This window comes from Lycium ferocissimum, chromosome 11 (genome assembly GCF_029784015.1).
Source record: "Lycium ferocissimum isolate CSIRO_LF1 chromosome 11, AGI_CSIRO_Lferr_CH_V1, whole genome shotgun sequence".
Classification (NCBI taxonomy): Eukaryota; Viridiplantae; Streptophyta; class Magnoliopsida; order Solanales; family Solanaceae; genus Lycium; species Lycium ferocissimum.
In genome coordinates, this window is record NC_081352.1 from 33973573 (window position 1) to 33985446 (window position 11874).

The following is an 11874-nucleotide window of genomic DNA, read 5'->3' on the forward strand; positions in this document are numbered from 1 at the left end:
TTTACAACGGACTAAAAACATCTAACCTTCGATTAATTGAAACGTATATTTTGTTTATCTCATTGCTTGTGAACATTCATAAAATTACCATAATTGTTACTCCTAGCTCTGTCCCAATTTATGTGGCACTTTTCGCTTCCTGATATTCAAACTGTATGAACTTTGACCAACATTTTAAGATGTATTTTTTCACCAAATTGATATGAGAAAAGTCGCAATCGCAAATTATAGTACTTTTCATGTAGCTTTCAAATATATAGATTTTAATGTTAAAATATTAAAATATTGAGTTCATCTAATTCAATTTAGCTTCAAAGTTGAGTCAAATTGACTCTCGAAAAGTGCCACGTAAATTGGGACGGAGAGATTAACTGTTACTAAATAATTGTCCAAGTATTATGTTAAGCTCGTATTGTTACTAGGGGTGGTTGTAGCCTTTCGCTATGGGTCATCTAAACTCATAACTTTCGACACGGAATAAATATACATATAAAAACCAACTAATAGTTGCAACAAATTAAATATTAAGTAGTTTTTAACCCATAATTGTAACATTGCAATGAGTTCAATCTTGAAAATCTTCAAAGTTGAACCCATTAAATTTAAATCCTGGATCAGTCTCTGGTATATTACTCCATATATTTGAAGGTAATATATAACCAAATATGACATATTTCCTATATAAAAGGAACAAAATCACACATTTTAACTAATTGAAGGTTAAATGTGTTGTGTCATATATTATAAAGACGAAAGACATAATTTGCCAATATGCCAATATCTGAGGGACTAAAAGTTGCTATTATCCCTGTTATTAATTTTTTAAATCTTTTTCTCTAATCACACTGTTGACTATAAACGGTTACTATTAAACAGGGATTAACAACATGGTGGAGCTGATTAAGTATATTAATTACTTTAAAAGGCTAGTTGCAGTCATGTACTCATAATTGTATTAAGTGATTAATTATTGTCATGCACGTATTAAGTGATTAATTATTGTCATGCACGTACAGAACTACAGACTAGCTAGCCACTACACTTCCATTTGGACTCGTACATTTTTTATTCATTACGAAGATAATCTTGAGATTTTATTCCCGTTTTCTAATGGTTTTGAGACTTTTCTAGTGAGAACATACTTTTTATTCTTGTTAACCACTTTTAGTTTGTTACATAATAAAATTATATACATAATATCAGATGTGATAATAATAGTTAGCATATGGTATCATGATCTATATGATATTCACGAAGGATGTGAGACCCTCTACGACTTATCCGATTCTATAGATTTTTGTACATTTCAGTTAGGAAAGTGATGGATTAATTATATAGGAAACTACTCAACCAAAAATATTCCAAGACCATTTTCTTATGTAATTTATATTTTGTGTCATAGCAATTATTCAAAATGTGTTTTATTCATTTGAGAACTTCATAGACTTACAGTCTAGTAGTATCAATGACAGTCTTTTATATGAAACACGTAGGTGCAATAATTATCTCTATACCCTTTTTCTTCTTCCCCTTCTTTGATCAAGATGTAATAGGAAAAAAGCACTATTAAAAAATGGGAAATATATCTAAGGGACATTTTTGTTGAACATCGTTGAAAATATGATTATTTTTTTTTTCATTTATAAAAAGGCCATTGAAAACGTTTTCGATGAACCAATTTCTGACGAATTCCATTATTGTGGCAAGAATATATGCGACGATATTGCATGTATAAACAAATTTGAACAAGATTATAGGGTCTACAAGTTAGATTAATGAATTAATCATTATCTTATATTCTGCATAATTAATATCTTCCAAGCCTCTTAATTCAGTTATATTCTATCAGAATTTTGCGTTATGCAATTTTGGAAATCCGGCGCCAATCTTGGACCTGCTTTAGTTTTTTATGTGTTTCCATGTGAGGTCCATATCTGCGAATTATTTTCCATTTCCTCTCCACCACTAATATTCTTTTAATTAGAGGCAAAAATCAAGATTTAATCTTTATATATAAGTTGAAGATTAAGAATTCTTTCAAAAAATGGGTTCAAAATATGGAATAATGTTTATACTAATTTCAAGAGTTCTCACACATGTGCACACCAGTTCAGATATTCACGATAAAAAATATTGAATTCTTTTTCGGATAGACCCTGAAAGAAAAAGGAAAATTGAATTTAACGAGTGTATTTTATAATGAATTTATGATAATCCTCATTGTGGGAACATCTAATGCCAAAATCACTGAATGAGTAAATGATCAATCTATCGACTGTGTAATGTTCTACCTTATTTGTTGAGTTACGGTGGGACATCAACTTAACCGAGATTTCTAATCTAGTCTTTAACGCTTTTGATATAGCGGGCCCCTAGTGGGAGGTTCGCTATTACAAACTTTTAAAAAAAATTAAAATTGTTAAACCCATTCCGTAAACTATGCTTATATAACCACTCCGACCAAATTCAATTCACCACCTTTTTATTTTGTCCATACTTTAAGCATTATGTTTCAGATTCTTGCATAAAAAGGCATAATCTTTCATTATTATGTACCCTAAAAGTCCTAACTAGCACAACACAACTCCAACACCTCATCCACTTCTATATATACCCACTCAAGCTCTTGTCATTTTTATTCTCAACATTCCATACTTCTCTTCATTTCACTAACAAACATTTCTTGTACTAGAGATAATATGGCTCCTTTAGGAGACAATAAAGACAATGTTGTTGTTTCAAATTTGAAACTTGAAAGAATGCTTAGTATGAAGGGAGGCAAAGGAGAAGCTAGCTATGCCAATAACTCTCAAGCGCAGGTCCTTTTTTTGGTCTTTAATTATCATTCTTTATGTAATTTTTTTTAAATCTTTTTGTAAACTAATCTTCCACTTAGGCCGATCTAACTACGATTTGGCTGGACATCTGAAGTTTGAACTAGTCAAGTGCTAGTCATTTAATTTTCAAAAAATAAAATAAAAAATAGCCTGAATAATAAGTATTACGTAACAACGAGTTTTAATTACTAACGAAAAAAGGATAATGACAATCAGACTTACACTTGTGTGGAGACTTCCACTGATACTACTAACCTCCTGTTTTACCATATCTGGATGGAAACTATTACTCCCTTCGGATAAAAAAAAAGTCCACTTAGTCATTTGCACACCCCTTAAGAAAATACTAACTCCTAGACAAAAATAGGTAATTTGACTAAACTACCCCTAATTAAATAAGCATTGGGATTTGATCATATAACACTTAATAGAGGCAAATATAGAAAAACAAGGTTAATTCTTTCTTGATTTGCTAAGTGGACTCTTTTTTTGATCCAAGAAAAAAAGGCTAAGTGGACTCTTTTTTTGATCCTGTAGGAGTATTAATTAGGTTTCCAATCTTAAATGAGTAACTATAAGCGATTATATCATTAAGATTTTTCACAATAAACTGGTCAAAGGTGATTGTATTGACCGTTGATACTTGGTCGAAGCTCTAGTATGTAGCCACTCAATTTCATATGGCTCCATTCCAAGCTTCCGTCTCCGACCTTAACGTTTTAAATCACTATCTAGAGTAAACTTCCAAAGCTCCTTCCTGCTGGTATGCAGGAGCGCACTTTCGAGTGGTGTCTAAAAATTGGTGGAAAAGACAGCTTAGCTTACTAAGTTCTAGATTAATTATTTATACCTATAAAATTTGGGCCAAAACAATTGTATCTAAGAACTCTAATTCTGCTCCGCTTAAGAAAGAACCACTCACGAGTTAGTCTGATATAAAGTAGGAGTCGTAATTTTAAGTCATTTGCAAAAATTACTTAATTTTTTTTATTTCTATTTGTGCATATATCATGAAAACTGAAGCTTGTGTTATTGTCATAATATTCAGGCACAACATGCAAGATCAATGCTACACCTACTAAAAGATACCCTTGACGGAGTTCAGCTAAACTCACCAGACATTCCATTCGTGATCGCCGATTTAGGTTGTTCTTGTGGTAGCAACACGATTTTCATTATCGATGTAATCGTCGAACACATGAGCAAACGTTACGAAGTTATAGGCCAAGAACCACCTGAATATTCAGCATTTTTTTCTGATCTTCCTTCGAATGATTTTAACACTTTGTTTCAATTATTGCCACCTTTGGCTAATAATGGTTGTGGAAGTATGGAAGAGTGCTTGGCTTCTAATAGTCATCGGTCTTATTTTGCTGCTGGTGTTCCTGGTTCCTTTTACCGCCGTCTATTTCCGGCAAGATCTATTGATGTTTTCTATTCTGCATTTTCTCTGCACTGGCTCTCTCAGGTAATTTTCCTTTCTCTGTTCATTTGATGAGTTTAAGTTCTGCGCACTTACAAGTAATTTTTTTTATATTACTCCCTTTGTTTCTATTTATGTAGCATCGTTCATATTTTGAGAGTCAAATAAGTTATTCTTTAAATAAATTTTTCATATGTTTTTTAAATATTTTGAACTGTCATTATTGTGACTTATATACTACAGTACTATTGTTTTACGTAGTTTTCAAATATGTAAATTTTATTCAAAAAACTTAGAGATTTCATAGCCGAATTCACAGTTAAATTAAAATATTTGACTTTAGCAATTCAAAAGATTTCACATAAATTGAGATAGAGGGAGTATCAGGTTAAATTAATCTACAATAATAATTGACTCTTCATATCAAGTCTAATAAGGGGTGGATGCATAATAAATTTACCGGTTCACGTAACCTAGTAATTTTGACTCAAACTCCGGATATATGGTAAAGAACTTATAATATATGTACAAATATTAAATCTTGAATCTGATAACTCAAACGATGAGTGGATTCAACGGCATATTCCAAACTCATAAAGTTCAAATTCTTAATCAGTCTCTACCAATTATATCCAGTTAAATTGCTCTGTCGTGTAATTTTCTAAATTAAAGATGATTTCATTTCCAAGCAAATCAAAACCTTTAGAACAGAGGATATTTACCACCCACCATAACTTTTGATTGCGGAAGGGTCAACGGAACATGGGCTGCACACATGTATATTAATTGCAGTTCTTGATACTATAGTTTATCAGTAGTTAGTAGTTCAACCTTTAATTGTTTAATTGACAATTCGTGGAACATAGCCTAATATATTATATTGTGGGATTACATGCAGGTGCCAGATATAGTGTTGGACAAGAGATCCTCAGCATACAACAAAGGAAAGATATACATACATGGTGCAAATGAGAACACAGCTAATGCATACAGAAAACAATTTCAGACTGATTTGGCTAATTTCTTGGGATCTAGGTCTAAGGAAATGAAGAGGGGCGGTTCTATGTTCTTAGCTTGTTTGGGTAGGACTTCTGTGGACCCTACAGACCAAGGTGGGGCCGGACTTCTCTTTGGGACCCATTATCAAGATGCTTGGGATGATCTTGTCCAAGAGGTAATCATTTTTATTCATTCCATTTCCCCATGCCACAAGTTTTCAGTCTCCCAGTCCCGGATTTTGTCTTTAATCAGAAGTCTCAAGGCTCGGAGTCTCGGAGAATAAAAAACCTTTTGATGGAGAGCATTTTAATTTTATACTGGATCTATTTAGTACAAATCCAAATTATTGAGGCGAGTGCCTTTCAAATACAAATACTTAATTATTAGAGGTAAAAGAAAAAGAAAAAAAAAACAGGTCTTTAGTAACACAATGCTAATTCATCTAAGTTATACAATCGAATTATGATTTTTTTTTTTTACCCGTCTCCCAGGAGCTCCCTCTTTTGCTCCCTTGGTAACTCGAATCCACAACCTTTAGATTGGGGGTTGAGGGTGCTTACCATCTGAACAACCCTCTCTTGTCAATCAAATTATGACTCGATTGTTAATTTGACCCACCAGATTAAATTTGATCTAGAGATCGCTCAAATTATTGGGCTAACACAGGTCAACATAACATATAACTAGACAAGTCAAATGCAACCCAAATACAAACCTAGAAACCAAACTAAGAGATTGGGAATTATGTAAAATTGAAAGAAATTAATATTATAATTTAAGAACAATACATTAATTTTCACAGTATTTTTTTTAAAAGAGCAAAATAAATTAGCGAGGTTGAGACATATTGGATGGTTTCTGTCTTGATTCATTATTTGACGCATCTTACTCCAACCTATTTCGATTCAAACGAAATTTGGACGAATAAAATTATGACCCGTTTATTGATTCATGCTAGCCCGTCCATTTGTCATCTCTAATAATCAATGTTTGATGTATGTATAGGGTCTAATTACTAGTGAAAAAAGGGACAAGTTCAACATCCCCGTATATGCACCAAGCATTCAAGATTTCAAAGAAATGGTAGAAGCCAACGGCTCATTCAAAATCAACAATCTCCAAGTTTTTAGGGGAGGTAGCCCTTTGGTGGTTAATCACCCGGACGACGGTGCTGAAATAGGACGAGCCCTCGCTAATAGCTGCAGGAGCGTAAGCGGGGTGCTCGTCGATGCCCACATTGGCGAACAGCTCAGTGACGAGCTGTTCAGCCGAGTGGAGGAACGTGCCACACGCCATGCAAAAGAACTCCTTCACAATCTTCAGTTTTTTCATATTGTTGCTTCACTTTCTCTTGTGTAGAAAATTAAATGTTTAGAATTTCAAAAGAGACACAAGGGGCTAGTGAAAGTCTATATGTCTCCGGTTTAGAATGAAATTGCTAGATTTCAACTGACTGTAGTTTGTCTTGGCTGATAATATATGGATGGAAAAATTCAAATTGACTCTTGAATTATTCAACTTGTCTTTCATTTGTTATTTGTTTATCTTTCCATCCATGAAAGTATCTTATTTTGTTAATTTTGTCTCATATTTGCCCCTCTCAAATGATAATTCAACTTGATTCTGACATTTATTATAGTGAAGTCGCGTAGACAAATTGATCCCAAAATTATCTAGATATACCCTCCGTAATAATTTGGTGAAGTATGCCCTGAATAATTGAAAGGACATTAGCCAAACCATACTAATTTGTTCACAGTGGAAAAATGTTCACACGGCATAATTTGAGGTAAAAGATAACCATAGGGCTTTCATGGAGGAAAAAAAAAAAAACAGAGGAAAAATAAAATACAAAATCGCAAACGTCAGGAATATACTTGACTGTTTCCCTATACCTGATATTAAAATTTGGGTTTTACCCCTAAACCAAGCAAAGTAACTTAAGCCATAATTAATAGAATCTTGGGTTAAATTCATGGATAATGATAATCACTCCATTTTCATTTTATTACGCTCAAGTTATTAAATTATTTTGTAACAAAAAATTAACTCAATTTTAATTAAGAATCAAGAAGTCACTAGACTAATTTTTTTTAACCAACCACTCAATTATGCCTAGGTATCATAAAAAGTCATCAAGAAAAAACAAGAAAATAATTTTGTGATACTTAAGAAAAATTGTGTGACTTTTTGGATACAAAAATAGTTTATCGACTTTAATTTCATAATACACTTAAATAAAATTGAATGATCTTTCATTACAAAAATAATTTAGTGTTTTTAGTGAAATAACATAAAAGACATAATCTTTGCTTGAGTATTATAGAATATCACACTAGGAGGAAATAAATAAGATATTTTCTATGATACTAAATAAAGTTTGATTATTGTCAAAGTATCCCTAAAGTCATGGTTGTTTCAATTCTTGTTTAGATAGAACATTATTGCGTCTATACACTTCTGGGATCAATCATGTAGACATGTACCTAACCTTTGCCATTATCGTCATAACGTGAAAGAAAGAGAAATCCTTTCTATTTAGTCTTAGTCGTGAATTTGTTATTCCAATTTCTTCTTCTTTTTTATTTTCCATAAAAGTACCTTATTGTTGTTTCTTCTTTACTCCTCCGGTTCAAAAAAATTGAGGTTATATGTTTGGGCACATGAATTAAAGAATTTACTAACTCCTACTCCCTCATGATAAAAAAAAGTGTCTACTTAACCTTTTTTTTTTTTTTTGGTAAAACAAAGTTCCACTTATTAAATCAAAAAACAATTAACCTTATCTTTACAGATTTGCCCCTATTATGTGTTATGTGATCAAATCTCAATGCCTATTTAATTAGGAGTAGTTGTAACAGCCCATGCCACCGCTTGTAGAAATTGTCCGCTTTGGAGCCTCAGCCCCTCACGGTTTTAAAACGCGTCTACAAAGGAGAGGTATCCAAGCACTTATAAAGCACTCTTCGTTCTCCTCCCTAACCGATGTGGGATTCGCCTGAACCAATGTGGGATTTGCCTAAGGCAAGTATTACACTCACCCCCCCTTGGGACTCAGCGTCCTCGCTGAGGTTTGCCCCACCACCGGGTTTGCCCCACCACCGGCCCGGCACCGGCTCTGATACCAACTGTAACAGCCCAGGCCACCGCTTGTAGAAATTGTCCGCTTTGGAGCCTCAGCCCCTCACAGTTTTAAAACGCGTCTACAAGGGAGAGGTATTCAAGCACTTATAAAGCACTCTTTGTTCTCCTCCCCAACCGATGTGGGATTCGCCTGAACCAATGTGGGATTTGCCTAAGGCAAGTATTACACTAAAATTGTAACATCCCGTAAATCTGAATTAGGTATGAACGTATGAATCTAGTATAAAGGTGATATTTTAGCTATACGAATCTATTTGGGATGAACTCGGGTGATAAACAGTCGTTTTGAAGTCAAACCAAAAAGTGAAGTTCTTAAGGCTTTCTAAATTCATCTAAGTCTAGGACAGTCTGTACTTATGGCCTGTTTTTGGGCACTTGCGTTAGGAATTTGTGAAAACTTCCTTCTTGAAAGTTGTAGCCCTTTGAAATACCTTTCCAACGGTATATTATGGGGGTCAAGGGGACATCTGTACAAAACGTTATGGCCATTTTAGTGAAGAATTACAGTGCAGTCTGTTCATTGATCATGTTATACGAACTTGTTATACGGCCCATATAATTTTATACGGACCGTATAACTCGTCCGTACTTCATGACGCTTCAAATCGACATTCTGTCCAGCCATGATAAAATATGGTCATATTATACGGACCGTATAACTTTATACGGACCGTATAATACGTCCATATAACTTCCGCCTCACTTTTGTATAAATTCAAGTCTTGAGTTCTTTTATTTCATTATTCACAATTCCAAGCCCTAGAAACAATCCAAAACATCAAGGTAAGTCAATCCAAACCCTTCCAACTCAATTCTAACATATACTCTAATAATCTAAGCAAGAAATCATTGTTCCTAATCTAGGGTTTTCAAGAAAACCCATCCCAAGGTTCAAGAATCAAGATTTAGGAAATCTTCTCCAAAATTCAAGTCTTTAATTCAAGATTTTGGAGCAATTAAGGTATGTAGAACTTCCATCCACATGTGGGAATCTCTACGTTCTTCCCCATGCTCCGTTTCTTGATATCCATGAAGTTCAAATCCTAGGGCATTAAACCCAACATATTGGTAGCCCGTGTTTGCGTATTTATGTACATGAATTTTGTATCTCTATTCGTTATTGTATTCCTAATCTTCCATTACGGTTATTAGGAACCCTAGCTTAATCCATGAATCATGAATTCTTCCTCATGTGTTCTCATTATGTTTGTATGAAACTTTATGATTTTATCTAGCAAGTTACAAGCATGTTTTCAAGTCAATTATATATATAATTATGAACTATCGTTATTACTCATGAATCAAGTGTTATACCCCATTTAAATGGGTTAAATTAGGTACAACATATTGGAGATTCCTATTTGCTTATTTTAAGGAGTCACCACCTAATTGATTTTAAGGTGAATTAGGGCACCTATTTTATTAACTAAGGTAAAACCTAACTATACCTCCGTTAATGGTCTGCTTAAATTTTAATTCTAGGTAAGGGTTCTAATTATCCTAAAGGGAAGGGATTAGGCATCCTCTAGAATCCGTAACTACGGTTATCCGGCCAAACTTAGGTTAATTAATTAAGACTAAATATAGTGTTTAAATTTTAAGAAAATGACTTACAAATATTACCAAGGTTCAAAGGAAAATAATATTAACTAAAATAAAACTTAAGGAAAATGATAATTATTGAAAAGAACTTTAAAGGCTAATAAGACTTGGTTATTAAGATTTTAAGGGGAGAATGCAATGATGCTATAATTTTCATAAATATTACTAAGGCTTTAAAACGCTATTTAAAGTAAAACTTGTGTCAAATATAATAATCTTGCTTAAAAGGGAATTTCAAATGCCATTTAAAGATAAACTTATAAATATTGCTAAGTTTTGAATAACAATGTCATTTAAACCAAAGTTTACAAAATACAACGGCTTGCATATAAATAGAAACCTTTTTAGAAGAAAGCTTAGCGAGTTTAAGAATTTGGAATAAAATTATATGAATATAGTGATATAGAAAATCTAGACTTATTACTTTAAAAACGTGTTGTAAAGGGTATAAGTTTCTTTTTCTTTTATTACTTTATTTGACTATATTCGGCTAAAATATGTATGATAAGACTTATCCTAAATGTCGTAAAGTATACTTGGATTAGTATTTGCATATTAAGGATGTTTTGAAATTTAGGATAATGGAATGCAACATAATTCTTTTGATTCAAAAATATGTAATCGTGCTATTTTGAAGGTCAATTATTCGAAGAAAAATAAATACTATAAGTATTATAAATAATTTATCGTAAAATATAAAGAAAAAAATGAAACCTACGGAATTAATTGTTAGTTTTCTTAAATTAACTACCCATGACTAAAACTAAACCCCACTAAATTGCTATGAATTCATCTAAATTAAGAAAATAAAAACAAGATAAAAGGTTAGTGGCATAATACAAATCAAATAAAAAAATAAAAAAAAGGGGAAATAGTCAATGGGCCAGCCCGCTTTGGACTGCTGGGCTTATTTGCTGTTGGGCTTTGGCCCAATAGTAATGCTGTTGCGGATCTGCGCCTATTGGGCTTCGGCCCAGTAAATTTATATGTTGTTGCTATGGGCTGGACACGGAGAAATGATATTTCGTTGGGCCTTGGCCCAACACCGAATGCGGAAGACGAGTCCCTCGGACTCGTACGCGAAAGTCATGCATAAAAAAAAAGAAAAGGATTAGTATACGATCAACGGATAATATTAGACATGCAAAAATATAAAGAAGAGGGAACTGGGACCTATCTACACAAAAATGTACAAATAAGACATTCTGTAAAAAAAAAAAACAAATGGGACATTTTGTGCATATTACTCGTGCATAACTAAAGAAGAGGGAACTGGGTCCTTAGATGGTTGAATAGAAAGAGAGTAACTTTGAAAGGAATCTCATTCTACAAACTTATACTCAATATTCATGCTGTCTAGGACTTTCATACAATTAAAATTTTCAACAAAGTATTAACTTTCAGTCTAAAGGATCAGGTTCTAAAGCGCAACAATAGTCACGCCAAATTCACTATATGCTTAGGTGATCAAAATTAATCTAGAGGTGCTAATAAACCGGACACTTATAACATTTGGCTTGCCAGATTACTTTAAGCCTTAAAATCAGTTAATTCCCCGATTACATATATCATGGAGTCTACATTATCAAAGCTATATTTAGGTCTTAAAACTGAATGATACCACTTAATGACCCTGAGCTATTAACCAATTTTATGCAAGTCCTCTAATGGTCTTATTAGCAATACCTAATGTCATTTAAGCAACGTGATTATTTGGAGAAATGGCCTAACATCTTCCCTCACTTTTTAGTTACCTCTTAGCACCACTTAAATCCCTTCAGAACAGAACACCCAGACCAGCAAGCTAACACATCTTTAGGATTAGACTAAGATAAACCAACATAGATTCGCATCAGCCTAAGACACTCA

General features: G+C 33.2%; 1 protein-coding gene across 1 annotated transcript; it reads left to right on the forward strand.

Moving 5' to 3' along the window:
• The first annotated feature begins 2624 nt into the window (after positions 1–2624).
• Positions 2625–6769, forward strand: LOC132037253 (indole-3-acetate O-methyltransferase 1-like). Its single transcript, XM_059427747.1, has 4 exons — positions 2625–2819; positions 3886–4305; positions 5159–5434; positions 6265–6769. The coding sequence occupies exons 1-4, from the start codon at positions 2700–2702 to the stop codon at positions 6616–6618; spliced, it is 1170 nt and encodes a 389-aa protein (XP_059283730.1). The 5' UTR covers positions 2625–2699; the 3' UTR covers positions 6619–6769.
• The last annotated feature ends 5105 nt before the right edge of the window (positions 6770–11874 follow it).

Bases quoted from the DNA above. Each gene is read 5' to 3' on its own strand.
- LOC132037253 (XM_059427747.1), top strand. From the start codon at position 2,700: ATGGCTCCTTTAGGAGACAATAAAGACAATGTTGTTGTTTCAAATTTG. The intron at 4,306-5,158 runs GTAATTTTCCTT...GATTACATGCAG, and splicing joins CTCTGCACTGGCTCTCTCAG to GTGCCAGATATAGTGTTGGA. The intron at 5,435-6,264 runs GTAATCATTTTT...ATGTATGTATAG, and splicing joins GGGATGATCTTGTCCAAGAG to GGTCTAATTACTAGTGAAAA.